This window comes from Rattus rattus, chromosome 7 (genome assembly GCF_011064425.1).
Source record: "Rattus rattus isolate New Zealand chromosome 7, Rrattus_CSIRO_v1, whole genome shotgun sequence".
Classification (NCBI taxonomy): Eukaryota; Metazoa; Chordata; class Mammalia; order Rodentia; family Muridae; genus Rattus; species Rattus rattus.
The window spans coordinates 45,291,847-45,310,182 of record NC_046160.1 but is presented as its reverse complement, the minus strand read 5'-3'; the positions used below and the strand labels follow the sequence as shown (position 1 = coordinate 45,310,182).

General features: G+C 43.3%; 1 protein-coding gene across 1 annotated transcript in view; it reads right to left on the bottom strand.

Annotated features, from left to right (window-relative positions):
* Cog5 (component of oligomeric golgi complex 5) overlaps positions 1-18,336 on the bottom strand; it is a 290,729-nt gene that overhangs the window by 8,514 nt on the left and 263,879 nt on the right. The window contains exon 19 of the mRNA XM_032907620.1: positions 16,637-16,713. Coding sequence (XP_032763511.1) covers positions 16,637-16,713 — 77 coding nt within the window. The remainder of the gene's footprint in view (positions 1-16,636; positions 16,714-18,336) is intronic.

The following is an 18,336-nucleotide window of genomic DNA, read 5'->3' as shown; positions in this document are numbered from 1 at the left end:
CAAACTGTTTCCTGTTAAGGAAATAGAAAAGAATGTTAAGTTTTTGATCCAATCAATTTGATGGCTATGTTTCTACTAATATTTAAAATGTTAAAATACAGATTAAAGGCTCTGAAAGACCTATGACAGACTTAGACCTCTGATTACCTTAAAGTAACTCTGACCTCATTTATTCTTTCCAGGGAATAAACAAATAAACAAACAAACAAAATGGGTTCTTTTAACCCAAATTATAAAACAAAACAAAACAACACAAGAGCCCAGACCAAGTCCCTGATGACAGCTGTCATACTTCTTATTTGAGAAGTCTGTTTCCTGGGCTAGGATGCTGGCTCATTTGGTAAAATGCTTGTCGTGCAAGCATGATGGTTGGAATTCAGATCCAAGTGTAAAGGCCTCACCTGGTGGTACATGCTTATTATCCCAACTCCTGGAACACAGAGTATGTGTATGCCTGGAGCTAGCTTGCCAGCGAGACTAGTCAACTCTGTGAACTCTAGGATCAGGGTACCTTATCTCAAAAGGTAATATGGAGAGAAACTCAAGAAAGTCAGCATCGACCTCTGGCTTCCACACACATATGCCCAAATGTACATACACACACACATGCCCCCCCCCACATGCCCAGATGCGCGTGTGTGCGCGCGCGTGCGCGCGCGCGCACACACACACACACACACACACACACACACACACACACACACACAAACACACAGTCTTAGCTACTTTTTTAGTGTTGTCATAAGACACCATTACCAAGGCAACTTACAGAAGACTTTATTTGGGCTCATAGTTTCAGAGGGTTAAAACATGTGACCACCATGCCAGGAAGCACAACAAGAAGAAGGCAGACATGGGACGGAAGCAGAACCTGAGAGCTCACATCTTGAGACGTAACATGAAGCATAGAGAGCTAACTGGAAATAGCCTCCTTCCCAAACAGTTCCATAAAAGGGAGACCAAAAATGGGGCAGTTTTCATTCAAACTACCACACACGTACATATACACCTGCAAAAGGTCCATGTTTCTTGATTAAATCAATATTTAAGTTATTCTACAGTATAACTGGGAGGACTTCAAAATTTGAAATATTCATATTTTACCAATAAAAAGTAAATGGATGAAATTATACAGTGACTCCAATTTTTCTTTCCGATAACAACCTAAGATTTGGTTTCTCCTGAAAAGCCCATGAAACCCTCAATTTCTCATAAGTCTCAGCTCTATTTTTTAGCCCTGTCACCAAAAATACTTGTACAAGGGCAAAGACAATTTTGATAAAAGAGAAATGAAAGGAATGCTATATTGTTATCTGACTTCATTTGCAATATAAATAAGGGTCCCAAAGTGGATTTGGTACAGTCCCGAGATAATGGGGCACCAAATTATTACTCCAAGGTTAGGACCTAACATTTCCTATAATTAGAACTATCAACCCTTTGTGAGGTTGCAGCTATCAAATCAAACCTATTAAAAGGAAATCTATAATTGAAACATAGTAAGTTATTTTTAATACTCTGAACATCAACAAAACCGTTATATCAAATACAAATAATTGTAGACAGGGAGACATTATGTATGCAGTTTAAAAATGCCATTTTTGGTTTATTATAAATGCCCCCCTCTCTCATCTGTTGCCATTAAATCTTCAGGCCACACTGTGTTTTTACTACGTTGACATTAGGTACACTATCTCGAAGTTTACACATCACATGTATCTCATACTGAGGCTGAAAACAATTCAGACCTGGTGCACGACAGCAGGAAGAGTTGGCGATGTGAGGGTTTAGTAGTTGCTGTTCCTAGTAGTGGGTTCTATCACACTGGGATACAAAGCACTATTTGGTCTTTGCATGCACAAATGGTGACTGCTTGGCCAACAGAACTGTGAACTGATGTTTTTAGAAAAAAAGTCAAACACACCTTAAACGCTGTATAAAGTTGAGGAACTGTTGATGTGGCTGTGACTGTGGAGAACTGAAATGATGAGGCTGGTAGACAGCCTTGGGCTCCCTGCAGTCCCCTAAAGAGTCACCTCTTGCTCACCTCCACGTGGGAACCAATATCCACCTGACTATCAAGTCAGTCCTTTCCATCAACCAAAAGTCAAGTTGGCATCAGACAAGAGTTCCTGGCTCTGTTCCAACCCATCCTAATGTGTCAAACAATGCATTAACCATGCTTTGATACGTAATTCTATAAAAACTTTGTGAAATCATACTATATTAGAGCATGGCATTTGGGGCAACTTGACGCTGTGTTCTTGGACTACAGTTGATTGTATCTGGTTCTCTTATTATCTTTGAAGATGAATTTAAAAATTCCTACAGATGAAGAATACGTGGACTAAACCTAACAGTGTCAAGTGTTACCAGCAAAGTGAGCATAAGAAATCCGAGGCTTTAAGGACAGTGTTTACAATATGAAGATTACAGGGCAAAAGGCAACAGTGAGACGGAATAAAGAAAGCTGACAGGGATCAGGAAGCCCAAGAAGGGCATCGTGGTATGTGTAGTAGAAGGGGACTGAGCAACAAGAGAATGTTCCAGGGAGCAGGAGGTGAAACGTCTCCATGTTAGATTCCAGCCTCTAGCTACAGGGACCAGATGCTCGCCCGTCAAATCCAACCCAAAGAGAAGTTCACCGAGACACAAACAGGAAGGTAGCTAAAAGCAAAGACGGGTTCAGAAACAAGCCCAGGAGGGTCTGCCTCGGTGCGGTCTGGAAGCAGGCAGGGTTAGGTGCTGAGAGCCGCCTTCCTCTTCACTCTGCACACAGTTGCCGCCTTTCCTTCTGACATGGAGAACAAGGCAGCTCATTTTGTTTTATCTTCAGCTTCAGGAAATTTAAAGCCAAATCTAAAATTTTGCAAGGGAGTTAATTTAATGGTTTGTATGTGTTTTTCATAATCATCCTGTAGGATATTTTCAATGCAAACTACAAAAGATACAAGGCAAGGAAGAAAGCAAGCAAGGAGGGGGGATTAGGAGTTGGAGGTGGGCAGGGAAAAGCATCCAGGCCCAGGGCATGGGTCACGCTGTGTCTAGGTGGTCTGGCCACAGAGATGGTGCTGGGTGAGATGCCTACTTACAAACTGGCTGGTTAGGTCAGTCAGTCATCCATCCCTTTGGAGCTCCAAGCCACAAAAGCTGTCTTTCTGGCAAGACCAGTCTCCTGCACTGGTCACTAATAGAGCCCTTAGTGCCTAAGGAGCCCTCTGTACAACTCCCCTCTGCAGCTGCACTGGTTGTCACTTGCATGTCACCTCCTGTCAGGGAGCACAGCCTGAGCCCTCCCTGTCCCTGACTCCAGATGGGATCTGAAGCACCAGCAAGTGGAGAAAAAAAAAAACAAAAAAAAAAAAAACACCTGAAGTGCTTTCCAAAACAAAAGAAAATTAATTAAGGTGCTATGAAAAGCCAGAAATTCTACACTGTCATTCTTAGAGATTATTCTAAATATAGCAGCACTTCCAAGGTTACATATTCTCGCCAGAAGGTAGAGTTAATTAGTCAAGTATTAGATCCCTTAGAAAAAAATGTCTATTTCTAGTCCGGGAAAGTCACATTTAAATGAGTCATGGCTGCACAGCTGTCAGATTTCAGCCGGGCTGTTGAGGCTAATCATGTAATGCAGGACAACAGAGGTCCCGCTGCTCCTGACCCCACAGTCAGTCCCAGTGCTGGTCGCTTCCATGCTACCTACCACCAAACCTACCCTTCCCCAATTCTGAGAAAAGACCAGAAAAGGCAGCGAGGACACTGAGTCCAAGGCCCCAAGCTCGGAAATTCCCAGAGAAACCAAAGTCAGAGAGAGGAAAGGTGACTGTGGGAGCGCATGCAGCTAGCCATCTTCCCCACACAGGAAGTAGGACTGCCTTTGAGAGACCAGAAGTGTCTGACGCATGCAGGAAGTGAGTGAGGCTCTCTACAAGACACTTGAGGGTCATGAGGGCTGCAGAAGGGTTGATGCAGGAGGCTAATGCCTTGGGGTAAACAAGGTCTTAAAGAAGAAGTTAGAAGGGTGCACGTTTGGAACTGACCATCTCTCACCACAGACCATGCAGGAGAGAAGGAGGAGGGGGAGCTAGCTCTCTTGGCCTCCTGGGAGCTATATTGGAGCAGCTGGAAAGCAGAAGCCAGCAACATGAAATCTTTCAGTGGCAGGAATTTGCCACCAATCTCTTAAAATTTCTGGTATTTTTCCTAAATAATATAGACAAATATTCTAATGTGTTTCTGGACCAATCAGAGTAAAAACCAAACAAGTTCTTCTGAAATAAAACATGATGGGGTAGTCATTTCTGACTTTTAATTTACCTTTCCTTAATGGCTGAGGATGTTGGACACCTTTTCAAACACTAACTGGAGATTTATACTAATTTCTGTGAGAGTTTTAGCTGATTGACCCACTTACTGGTTGGACAAATTTGCTGGTGTTTATTTTTGCCTTTCTTTACATATCCCAGATATCAGTTCCCCATCCAAAGCATAGCTGGAGACCTTTCTTTGTTCTATTTAGCGTGTCTGTGCACACCTGCACATGCAAATAGCCACTGGAGGGCTATGGCACTGGCCATGACCTGACAATCGACCCTGCAGATCACAGGCACTGAACTCAGGTTGTCAGGCTAGAGCCAGTGTCTCTTGTCTCTTCACTGTTACTTCTCTTGCTGGGCAAAAGCACTCCTCTCTCTGCTCCTCTCAATCTAAGCCCCGCCCCATGGTTACCTGGCAACAGCCAGGTATGCCTGACTCACTATAAAAGGGGCTGCTTGACCCCTCCTCACTCTCCTGCTCTTCCCTTCTGGCTCCCACTTTCTCCCCATTCCCTTCCCTCTCTCTTCATGTGCTCATGGCCGGCCTGTATCCTCTCCTCTCCTCTCCTCTCCTCTCCTCCCCTCCTCTCCCCCCTCCTCTCCCCAACCCCTGCTCTCCTCTCCTCTCCGCTCTCCTCTCCTCTCCTCTCCTCTCCTCCTTTCCCTCCCCTTCTCTGTCTCTACTACCCTCTCAATTCCCCTCTCCATGCCCTCAATAAACTATTTTATACTATACCATCCTGTGGCTGGTCTCTCAGGGGGAAGGCCCATGGAGGCACCCCCTTCCCCCATACCTGACTACCTATCCACAAAACATATCCCCTCTCTCTTTATCTTTTTATAAAAGACAACTCTCTCTCCCCATCCCTCTCTATCCCTCCCTTCTTTCTTTGACTTTTTCTCTTGCCTTTCTTTTCTTCTCTTCTCTTTTCTTTTTGTTTTTTCTTCTTTTGAGAAGGTGGTTCTCTGTGTAGAGAGCCCTGGCTCTCCTCAAACTCAGAGACCCCCTGCCTCTGCCTCCCAGTGTGTGAAAGACCACCTTCAGCTAAGCTTTCTAATTTCCTGCAGAACCACTTGTCAACTCTTAGGATTTCCTGAGCAACTAAAGTCCTTTCAGAACATCTTTCTGAGCATCCTGAACATCTGAGGTTTTCTGTGCTGCTGTGTCTACCGTTTATTTTTAGTATGTTTTTCACCACTATTTCAAAATTCTTATGTTGACATTTTTGATCCAGTTTAAATTAATTTCTGTGTAGGGTAAAAGACAGGGATCTAGGTTTTCTCTTCTACAGATAGAAACCACCTTTTCCATTTATTAAGATGCGGTCCTTTTCTCTAATGTCAAAGACTGGGTGGCAGGAGACGTAACTGTGATTCGTCCACCTTTTCTTTTTGGTTAGTACCATACCTTTTTATTCCTGTGACACATTAATATAATCTGACACACAGGCTCCAGTATTACTCTTTCTGCTTCAGTTATGCACCTATGTCAATTTTAATTATTTTTATACTTCTGTGAAGAACAGTACCAGAACTCTGATTACAGTGACTACAGTAACCACTTGGCAGTCTGTCCATCTTCACATTATGAGTTCTATAATCAGTTGGTAAAGTAGCGCGTTCCCTCCAAAGCCTTCAGCGTCCTCGGTGCCTTACGCTTTTGCCTCAGAGGCCCTTACTGCTCCAGGTGGTTTAGTTTCCAGGTCTTTTATTGATCTATTTTATGGCAAGTGGGATTTTCCATTATTCCTTTCCTAGAAAGTTTGTTATTATATATAGAAAAATAAATGGTATTTTTGTATGTTGGTTTTGTATGCTGCTATTTTGCTGAAGTGTTTATTAGGTTTCATGGTTTTTTTTTTAATCAAATCGTTAGACTCTTTTAAAAATAGGGTCATGTCATCTTTGATAGGGATACTTTCCATATGTCCTTTATTATTTGTGTCCCTTGTTAAGACTGAGCACAATACTGACTAGGAGGAGAGAACAGATGCCCGGGCTTATCACTGACTTCAGAAGAACTGTTTTCCGTTTTCCCTCTTGGTATAACGCTGAGTAAAGACCTAGCATGTGAGCCTTTACCATGCTGAGACGCATTCCCTCTGTTCCTCTCTTCCTTAGGGATTCTACACCTTGTCAAGGGCTCAGATTGACTCAGATTTACACTGAGTGGACCATGCAGTTTATGTACAGAAGTGTATAACTGCACACAAGTTGTATTACATTTATTGATTTTCATCCTTGGTATAAACTAAAAGATTATAAGATTTTTATTTTATGTGAGTGGGTATTTTGTCTGCATGTATGTCTGAGTACCACATGCATGCCCAGTGTAACAGAGGTCAGAAAAGGATGTGAGATCTACTGGAAATGGAATTACAAATATTTGTGAGCTGACAAGTAGCTGCTGAGAATAGGACACTGGTTTTCAACAACAGCTCTTTTAATTGCCGAGTTACATCTCCAGTGTCTCCCCTCCCCCTTAGATGTCTCTTTGTTTGTTAATACTTAACTTTGGGTGATGGAGAGATGGCTCAGTCGTAAAGGCTGCTTACTATTTATTTATTTTCAAAAAGGACTTGGATTAAGTTCCAAGCGCCTACTCTGTAACTCAGAACCACATGTTATTTCAGTTCCAGGGGAACCCATGCCCTCTTCTGGACTCCAAAGGCTTCTGTGAACATGGTCCACATAATCTCCGACGTACACACATGCACATAAAAATAATAAAAAAAAAATTTAAAAAGAATTTTTGCATGTAAGGCCTGGAGAAATAGTTTAATCTATAAAGTTCACAAAGACCTAAGTCCTACTACGTCCAGAATCATGTAAAATACCTGGGCATGTGGACTGCACTTGTAATCCTAGCACTGAGGGGACAGAAGTGTACAGATCTTTAGGGCTTGCTAGCCAACCAGCCTAAATAGCCAGCCCTAACCAGTGAGAGAGGCTACTTCAAAACACAAAAACTGAAGATGACAGGCACCTGAAGAACGGCACCCGAGGATATTTCCTTTCCTAAACAAACACAGCTGCACACCCGTATGTACATACAACCACACACGTGTGCACACACATGCAGTTTTTGTACTTTTCAGGAGTCTGACTACAGCTCTCATGTCTTGTCTGCCTGGTTTTGCTTTCAGGGTAACACTGCTTACTCTGTGGAGTGGGTGTGGTAGTTCTCCCTCCCTTTCTCGTTTGTGGAGCAGTCATAGGTGTCAGTGTATTTTAGTATTTGGCAGTGACCTCATCTGGTCCTGGGTTTTTATTGGAGACGTTTTGTTTCCTCTTTACCTCACTGAGTACTGTGTGTCTGTCTGAGTTACTGCATCTACTTGGTTTAGTTTTAGCAGCCCCATCTCTGGGAATTCGTCCACGTCCAGACTCTAGTTGTTGTGAAGCCAGTTCTCAGGGTGCTCCCTGATGATCCTGTGCACCTTACTGGAGTCTAGAATAACTTTTTTTTTCATACTCAAGTTTTAGAATCCTTGGGTCCTTTCTTTCTCTGGCTACTTTTTCAAAGAACCGACTCTCAGTCTGACTGGTTCCTATGTTACTCTCAGTCTGACTGGTTCCTATGTTACTCTCTGTCTGACTGGTTCCTATGTTACTCTCAGTCTGACTGGTTCCTATGTTACTCTCAGTCTGACTGGTTCCTATGTTACTGTCTGTCTGACTGGTTCCTATGTTACTCTCAGTCTGACTGGTTCCTATGTTACTCTCAGTCTGACTGGTTCCTATGTTACTCTCAGTCTGACTGGTTCCTATGTTACTCTCTGTCTGACTGGTTCCTATGTTACTGTCTGTCTGACTGGTTCCTATGTTACTGTCTGTCTGACTGGTTCCTATGTTACTGTCTGTCTGACTGGTTCCTATGTTACTGTCTGTCTGACTGGTTCCTATGTTACTGTCTGTCTGACTGGTTCCTATGTTACTCTCAGTCTGACTGGTTCCTATGTTACTCTCTGTCTGACTGGTTCCTATGTTACTCTCTGTCTGACTGGTTCCTATGTTACTGTCTGTCTGACTGGTTCCTATGTTACTGTCTGTCTGACTGGTTCCTATGTTACTGTCTGTCTGACTGGTTCCTATGTTACTCTCTGTCTGACTGGTTCCTATGTTACTCTCAGTGCCTGTTGTCATTCATTTCTGCTCTGATCTTGAATGCTGCTTTTGACTCATGTACTTTTGGGTTTGGCTGGCTCTTGTTTTTCTAACACTTGAAGTATCCTGTTGGCTTATTTATTTGAGATCTTTCTGACTTTTGCTATAAGCACTAAAGCTCTGAGCTTCTCATGCAAGCTGCTTTAGTGGCAGTGGAAGGCTCTGATAAACTGTGCTATCATTTTTACTTGACTCTAGTAATTGTAAATGTCCTTCCCATTTCTTCAGCTATCCCACTGATCACTCAAGCATGTACTGAGAGGGAACTGGCAAGATGGTGCAGGGGTAACGGAACTTGCTGCTCAGCCTGATAACTTCGGTTTAATCCCAGAGACAGACAGCTCCTGCATGGTGCTCTTCTAACCTTACACACATGCTGGGGCACACACATGACCACACTGAAATACATACAGAAATGTTAAGTGTACACATGTGTGCCCGCACGCGCACACACACACACACACACACACACACACACACACACACACACACACACACACAGTGAGGTGGTTCAGTTGGTAAAGGTACTTCCCATGCAAGCCTGGAGACCTGAATTCAAGCCCCAGAACCCATGTTAAGGTGGAATGAGAAAACAGACTCCATAAATTATTCTCTGACTTCCATATGCTTGCCAAAGTACCCATGCCTGAGCGCACTCAGTAATAATAATAAAAATTGTAAAAGTGTATTCTCGGTCTCCACATATCTGTAAGTCTCTATAGTTACTATTGCTATTGGTTTCTGATTGTATTAACTATAATCTGATAAGATATGGTAAGTTGTCTTAATTCTTTCATATTTGTGAAGACGTGTTTTATGGCCTGTTTTAAGAGGTTTCTTTGGATACATGGCAGAACGTATACTCTGAATCTGTTAGATGGAGTATTCTGCAAATGCCCCCCTATGTCCATTTGACCTGTAGTACAGCCTAGGTCTGTAGTCCTGTAGTTGTTCTTCAGTTTACATGATTTGTGAAAACTAGAGTCTGCAGTCACTCAGTGTCATTGCATCAGGACGCATCTAACCTTTTGTGCCCATGAGTGCTGTTTTTACTGAGCGCATGCTGAGATGAGGCTCTGTCCTAGTCTAAGTCACTACACTCGTGTGCAATAGTGCTTTGTCAGGTTGTACCTTGCCGGACAGACTCCATTTTACAGAGTTGACTCCCACTTTGAGGGCGGAAGATAATTACACGCAGGTGGACCTACCAACACCCCCATCTGTCCAGTACCACCCACCGCACACACAGATGATGACTTACTCCTAGCAGGAGAAATGGTGCTAACCTAGAAAGGTATGGGGATGAGCTGAGGGAGCAGGGGCACGAGAGTGAATTAAAATCGTATCAGACAAACCAGGCCCAAGAACTTGTCAGACATGCCAGTCCAAGGGAGGGTGTAACTCCTTTACGTGAACCCCAGAAAATGGAATATACCTAGCACTGTCATGGCAGTGGGCCGCACCAACCTGACATTTGTTACCTGGAGCATGCATCAAGACACAGGTGGAGAAGACCCAATGGTCCCTGGCATCTGCTCAGCCCTCCACTGTTGACAAGGCCCATGGAACTTAGTCCCCTCTGCTCCTCTGTCCCTCTGCAGCTGGCTCCATCTTCAGTGTACGCTGTCTCTTTCACAGCCTCATCCTTATAGCAACGGCTTCTTCCCTGAGACCGGCTTGCATTTGTTATCTTACTAATATATTCATCTTACCTATAAACATTTATGCATCTTATCTGTATACATTCCACCCACCTACTGCTGATAAGCTCCTGTAATACCAGGCCTCTCTGCCTTGTATACTTTCTACAACTCACATGTATGTGTAGCTCTCTATAGATACACTTATTGTATCCTGTGTGTGGTCTGGTATGAGAGTTAGTCTTAGTAATTAAGATGTGAGAGTCAATACTAGTAATTGAGACTGGAATAGAAGAACCTGCATTCACTGCTAAAGTAGGCAGACTATTTGGCAAATCTGGATCACTGACGAAGAGAGAGAGAAAGAGGCATACAGTGCTCAGGACAGAGTTCCTACATTTGGCACAACATTTAGTCATAATTGTTATACCTTTTTGATGACTTATTCCCTTATTAATATATGGAAATGGCCTTTATCTGATCAGATTTAGCAGCACTTGTATGGTCAATAGATCAAGCCCTTAGAAAAGTATTAATTAATCTCCCTGAATCAAAAACCAGCACAAAGGAGCATCCTATTGTAGCTACCACTGTCCTTCCTCCTGAGCCAGCTCTTCAGCCCTCCCTTTCTAAAAGCTCCAGTATAGCACAGTCCCCTTTCCTGACTGTTTTCACTGATCTGGTAAACTCAGATAAAGAAGGTTCCAGCAATGCAGGCTGTCGACATTAGAAAGAAACTGTCCCTTCAGGGGTAAGGTGCCGGGGCCTGCTGGAAGGCGGGTTCTGTATTTGGAGCCAGTGTCTCTGGGCCTTTCTGTGTCAGCGCACAGATCCACAGAGGCAGCTGCACTGACAATGCCAAGAGTCAAAGTCTTCAGGCATCTGGTGCTCAGAGGTTACTGTCATACTGCAGAGAGGCAGACAAGGATGGGGTCTTGACAGTTCTGACACATGTGTCACATGTAGAAATACAAGGCCTGTAGGGGCAGATCAGGAATGTCAGCATTTTTCTGAGGCAGCATTCTGTCCAAGTATGAAAAGGTTTTTGCAGCCAGAGGGACTCTAATGGAGACAGCAAAATGTAAATGTATGCAAGAAGCTTGCTGGCTTAATTACTTAGTCCACTGATGTTACCATCAGGGAGAGTGCTCAGAGGCAGATGGCAGCACGATGTGAAGGGAGGGCTTACTAAGGCTTTGGGGGGTGGGGGAGGAAGGAGCAGCCAGAAGCTGAGATCTTAACTGGAGAGAGAACTGGCTGGCACTGCCCTCCTCCCTTGTAAAGGAGCCCCTGCTGCCCTCCCCTGCTCCCTAGCCTCTAACTCAGACTGTTGACTGAGACCTTCTGTGGATTCCTCCTACTTTGGTAGGAGATGTTTTTATGGATGCTATATTATCCTTTAGCTCTTCTATTATTTCTAGATGGGAAAACAACATGAAGAATTTAACAATAAAAAGTATTGGCTCCTCTCATTAAAAATTAAAGCTGAAGAAGGAAGTTTGAAAAAATAAACAAACATTACTGATGTAAAGGACAAGACTTTGATGCCTATTCTTACTTTTTTGTTAGTTTGTTCTGATCCCCTCTCCATATAAACACAGAGCAGTGTTTAAGGTATGGTAGCAGGTCATAGCAATCACCTCCTTGGTAGCCTGTTTTTATTTATTTTATTTTTTGGTTTGTTGTACTGGCTGGTTTTGTGTGTCAACTTGACACAAGCTGGAGTTATCACAGGGAAAGGAGCCTCAACTGAGGAAATGCCTCCATGAGATCCAGCTGTAAGGCATTTTCTCAATTAGTGATCAAGGAGGGTGAGCCTAGCCCACTGTGAGCGGTGCCATCCCTAGGCTGGTGGTCTTGGGTTCTGTAAGAAAGCAAGCTGAACAAGCCAGGGGAAGCAAGCCAGTAAGAAACATCCCTCCATGGCCTCTGCATCAGCTCCTGCTTCCTGACTTGCTTGAATTCCAGTCCTGACTTCCTTTGGTGATGAACAGCAATGTGAATGTGTAAGTTGAATAAACCCTTTCCTCCCCAACTTGCTTCTTGGTCACGATGTTTGTGCAGGAATACAAACCCTGATTAAGACTTTGTTTTTAATTTAGTGGTAGATTAGGGAATATTTTGGTTTTGTTTTTATAAAATTTTAAGAGCCCATCCAATATTGTCCATTAGTCCCCTGGACACAGTGGAACAGCAACTTTGAATGATGTGCAATTGACAGCGAAGATCCAGCATGCACAGGGCTACTGGCTGAAGGCTAGCTCTTGTCAGAGAGCTCAGCAACAATGGAAAAGATGCAGATGAATGGATGATCATGGATCCTAGGGCCAGGCAGTGGTAGTGTATACCTTTAATCCCCGAACTCTAAAGGTGCAGGCAGGCAGATCTCTAGGTTTGAGGCCAGCCTGGTTTACAGAGCTAGTTCCAAAACAGCCGGGGCTACAACAGAGAAAACCCACATCAAAACAAACAAACAAACAAACAAACAAACAAACAAACAGACAAACAAACAAACACCAACCAACCAAAAAGGAAAGGAAAGGAAAAGAAAAGAAAGGTCCTTCTGCTGCAACTGTTCTACACTTGTCTTGGGAAAGAGAGTAAAGTGTAATAATAAGTTTTGTGAGTTAGTAAACCAGGGGCCTACGATTAGGTCACTGGAAGAGATTACTCTTCCTGGGTTTTGTACACTCTGCCGGATAAAGAACACGGACCCTGTGAAGCCTAGGAAACAGGCCCTCAGAGAGAGCTTTCTATTTTTGCATTCTCCCAGAGGAAAGCTTTGCAAAGTCCACCCTCTCCCTAGGACAACTTAGAGAAGTTGCCAGAACCTGTCTTTCCTCAATGGCAGCACTGGCAGAAGCAGAACCACCCATTTACAGCTCCTTTCTCCTCAAGCCCCAAACACATTCTTTCCATAGCAGGCCTGGTTTGAACACCCTAATACACTATGGTTTTATTTTAATTATTAACCTAGTTTAATACCATTACCCCAGTGTGACCAAATAACCACGAGTCAGAACCAGTTCAGTGCACTTCTGTAGAATGACGTACCAGTCGGAATATGTTGGTACTAATCAATCTGTTTCATGTTTCCTTTAATTCAAGTGTGTGGGGTGCTCCGTCGTCAGGATGCAATCCTGATTATAGACCCCAGGCCTCGGGAGCCCAGGGACTGTTGGCAGCATGGAGCTCCCAGGAGAGAGGGTGCGTGCTTTCAGGGTTTAGAGAAAACACTGCCCACTCAGCAGAGAAGCTGCAGCTCAGGAGTCAGAGCCCTGTGAGGAAATGGAGAACTTGGAGCCCAAACATTAGGGGTCATAAAACCACTGCGGGGCTAAAGTAACCAAGGAGACACACCAGAGGGTTCTATACAAAATGAAGCTCAGTCTTCTCTCATGAACCATACATATGGTTCTGCATATCCATGCATACTATAGGCTTGAGTTTCTATGTTGACATGCACATATATGGCAGGTTGGTGACACTGTGAGTTAAACTCATGGAGTTGGAAAACCTGGTCTAGTGCTTGCTCTCCAGGTACCCTTAGTTGCTGTTTTACAGGGTCTCTGTAGTTCAGGCTGCCCTTGAATGATGATCTGTTCCTATATGTCTCCTGAGTGAGAACCGAGATTACAGGCATACGTGCCAGACCTAGCTCTAAGTTTCAACAACAACGTTAATATAAACCACAGGCAAGCATTGTGGTACGTTCATTCCTATGATCCCAGAGCTCAGCAGCTTAAGGCAGGAGGATTTCAAGTTCAATTCTGGGTCATATAGTGAGATCCTATGAGGAAAAATAAACAAAGCAGAATTAAGAAAACCCCAAATCCTCTGCCATGCATCATGGTCAAAAGTCTGAAACAGATGTGCATTGACTACTACTCTATCAAGAGCTAAGAGCAGGGCTGTCCCTGACTATGTGCCTGCCTGTGGATCCTGTTCCCTACTGGACTGCCTTGTCTGACCTCAGTGGGAGACAATGTGCCATGGTGGGTTGGCACCCAGAGGGAGTCTCCCCTGAAGCAGGGGTGGGTATAAAGAGGGGCCATAATGAGGGGTACTGGGAGGAGGGGGTCTGTTATTGGGATGTAAAGTGAATAAATTAATTTATGGAAAAAAGTGTGATTTTAAAGTGTATGCATGATCAACAGTAATGTTTGCTTCTATAAGTAGGTATAATAAGATATTACCCAACCTGACTGCTCTTTTGACATTCTTTTCTTTTTCTCATGTACGGATTGGGAAAGTTTACGGGAAATTTCCCATCTTAAGTGGTTAATCAGTCTTACATAAATAAGACTTATCCTCAGATTTTATTTTTCCATACTGTCAAAGAAATTTAAAAGTACTGAGGTAAAAAGCCATCCTATTTCAGCAAATAGTAAGATCAGAAGTATTTATATATATTTATTTATTTTTATATTTATTATATATTATATTTATATATATTTATTATATATACATATATATAATAAAACCTAAATTTAGATTATCAAAACCAAGATATAGCAAATATATCTAAAAAACATATCTAAAAAAACTAATATAGCAAATGAATGTCAAGCCAATAGTTTTTTTTGGTTCTTTACCAGAAGCTACTTGACTAATGCCCTCAGAATGTTTACTGCCTCAGCCAGGGCAGGCATCATTTTATCATGGGGTGCAGTCTGCTACGTGTAGTGGTTTAAATGAAAACACCCTTCCCCATAAGTTCTGATATCTGAACATGTGGTCCCAACTTAGTGGTCCTTGGTAAGGTGTAGGTGCTGTGGCCTTGCTCTAGGCAGGCTTTGAGTTTAAAGCCCCACAGCACCCCAGTGTGCTCTCTCTGCTTCCTGCTTGAGTTTGAGGATGGGTTCTCAGATTCCGGCTCCTGCCTGCCTGCCTGCCTGCAGCGTGTAGTTATGCCTCCCTGTTATGATAGAACCAGAGTTACCTTGGTCACGATGCTTTATCACAGTCCAGGAAAGTAACTAAGAAACTGGACCATGGTCTTACTCAAAGGAAACAAATGCACAGCTGTTTCAATGTGGTTATTTTTACAGTTCACACAGGAGAACAATAGATTGGTTATCCTAGACCCTTACAGTTCTACAGTGCAGACCGGAGTTTAACATGATGCTTAGTTTTATTTATTTATTTTAAAGAGCTTGCTTCTCAGATCTAGAGAAGGTAACTGAAAAATACATGAGCGCCCACTTGAAGTTTCCTTGCAATTGTGGACATATGTGCAGTGATAACTACAAAAAAGCGAAATTCAGGCTCTGCTGCTGGTACTGAAAAAGCAACTCTGTCGACTACAAATGGGCAGGGTAAGGCTCACGGTCTCTGTCGGCAACACCGGCTCCCACACGACTGCATGCCACTTACTGATGGGTTTCCAAGACAGCCAATCTTCAGGCAGCTCGTAACTGGACTACCACGCTGTATTACAGAAGATGCCCAGGGGTCACTGTGCTTTCAGACGTTTGCTCAGCTTGTGTAAAAACCTTCCATGCAGCACGCTGGACTCACAAAATTGTTATACATGTTTACTATGGAGAGCTCTCCAGTCTATAGAGTTGGCCACATTTTTAGTGCGAATATTTTTCATGGGTTACTACATGAAAAATGTGGAAATTTCCTGAGTAAGCAGCCATGTGAGCAATCCCACCTTATGTTTTAGCGTCTACTACTGAAGGTGTTAAGCTGCGTGATGTTTTCAGAACAAAGCGCTCAGCAGTGGGAAGGTCAACTTCCTTCACTCAGTTGCTATGTTATTAGGTTATGCATGTGAACTCGCTCACTAGTCCTCTTTCTGACCAGGTTTGTAGGAGGCTCAATCCTAAGCCTGGTGGTCGGCTACATTAGCCTGAGCTCCCTAACCCATTCCCTAGGTCCACCACTGAGCTGCTACAGTCAAGGGTGTGTATGCTTATACTGTATTTACAGTTTTCTAACCAGATGGGATGAAAGTGTACGTGACCAGCTGGGCATAGTGGTGCACACCTTTAATCCCAGCACTCTGGAGGCAGAGGAAGGTGAACAGAGATCCTGAGGCAGAGGCTAACCTGATCTACAAAATGAATTCCAGGATAGCCAGGGCTCTGTTACACAGAGAAAACTTGTCTCCCCCACCCCTCCCCAAAAAACCAAAAAAGAACAAAAATGCATATGAACAAATAAAATTTTCAGAAAAACCCCCATGCCTATATTATAATGAATTTCCTAGTGTTTCTGTTAATATGCTTCTGCAAGAACGGCAAGTTAGAAAGCATGCATCAGCTCAACCTGTGAACTATAATTCAAACAGAGAAAACACACATCCCTGCTGTGGTATAAGCTACCATATATAATGCTAGATGCTTCTCTGACTTAAACAATAACTTTTCAAATGATTCATCTCATAGTGGCATTGTTAGAATAAAAAATGAATGCTGACAATTTTATAAAGCTTAACCCAAATAGGAGGAAAGGACTGACTTGCTGGTGAGATGATTCTCTTTTATAAGAATTGGGTCTCACCTGAATGATCTCAGCATCCGGTAGGACTTTCCCAAATCCGACACTCGTCTGCAAAGTGGGCCCACAGCCAGCTCCATCTAAAACATGAAGACAGTTCATAGCTTACATGCCAGGCTCTGACGGCTAAGCCTGACACCTCATCTGTATCTGCCAGTTTTTCCTGACATGAAGGAACACGGAGAAGAGTGGAGGGGCAGAGCAGCTCACCAGGTGGTGGCCAGCAAACAGGGAGAGCCTGTGCTGGGGGCACTCCTGTCCCCCTTCCCCTTCCCAGCTCCCCCCTAGCTGCGGATGGCTGGACAGCTCAGGTAATCCTCTCTGGAAACGCCCTCCTAGACATGCTTTGCTAGTCTCCTAGGACATTTTTAATCTAATCAAGTTGACAGATTAACCACTACTTTACCTTAATCCTAAAGAGGTGTGGTCTTTATAAACTTAATGTTAACTGGCTATGAAACAAGTTCTGGAAGTCATTTAGATTTATTAAAAGAAAAGACTTTAATGACGTTTACACTTCTTACCAAAGTTGCCGAAGATGAGATATTTTGATGTTGTTAAGTAAGAGGAGTTCAAATCCTGTCTGTGGTGGTTTGTATATGCTCAACCCAGGGAGTGACACTATTAGAAGGTTTGCCCTTGTTGGAGTAGGTGTGTCACTGTGAGCATGGGCTTTAAGACTCTCACCCTAGCTGTCTGGAAGTCAGTCTTCCACTAGCAGCCTTCAGATGAAGACGTAGAACTCTCAGCTCCTCCTGCACCATGCCTGCCTGGATGATGCCATGCTCCTGTCTTGATGATAATGGACTCTGAACTTGTCCTTTATAAAAGTTGCGTTAGTTATGGTATCTCTTCACAGCAGTAAAACCCTAACTAAGACATCGTCTTAGTTGAAATATAGAGGAAAAAAGACGCTCTTGTATTCTATGTGGTCACAGCAAGTCTCCATAGTCGACAGAACTGATGAAACATTTTACCAGTCATTATGGTCCAAATGATTATAAAGTTTTAGCTCTCGAGATGTTAGTGCCGTGTAAATAGCAGAATTCTAAACTACAGGCACTATAATGTGACCCTAACATTCTTTGCTCTGTCACACGTGGACATGGTAAGTACTCAGTGCACACACAGACTGCCTGCGTGACATAAAGTGTTCAGTAATAAAGCTGCTGCTGGACAGATGCCTCAGGGGATAGGAGCAGGCTGAGTTCTCAGCACCCACAAGGTGGCTCACAAATGCTTGTAACTCCATTTCCAGGGATCTGGTGCCGCCTTCTGTGTTCCGTGAGCACACAGACAGCATATACATACATGAAGGCAAATGCTCAAACACATAAATAGAAACAAAATTGGCCTTTAAAAACCTGAAATTATCAGTATTTAATTATTTTATCATTTAAACTATGAAATTATTCTGTCCCCTTGCAAGAAATTGCAAGTGTTGGGTTTGCTTCTGTTTATTCCCTCCTTTGACTGGAGCTCCTACTCGACATAACTGGCTCCTGCTTCTTTATCCACCACGTGCTCATGAGTTATTTGCAGTATGTGGTATTCAGAGGGAAACTGAGCCTCCAAGCTGACGAAGAATGTGCTCCATGTGAAGACCAGATTAGAAAATGGCCAAGGGCAAATTATTCCCTGATAGTACAGTATCTTTATTCAAGAAACACACAGGGAACAAACAGTCATGGGATCAGCACCCT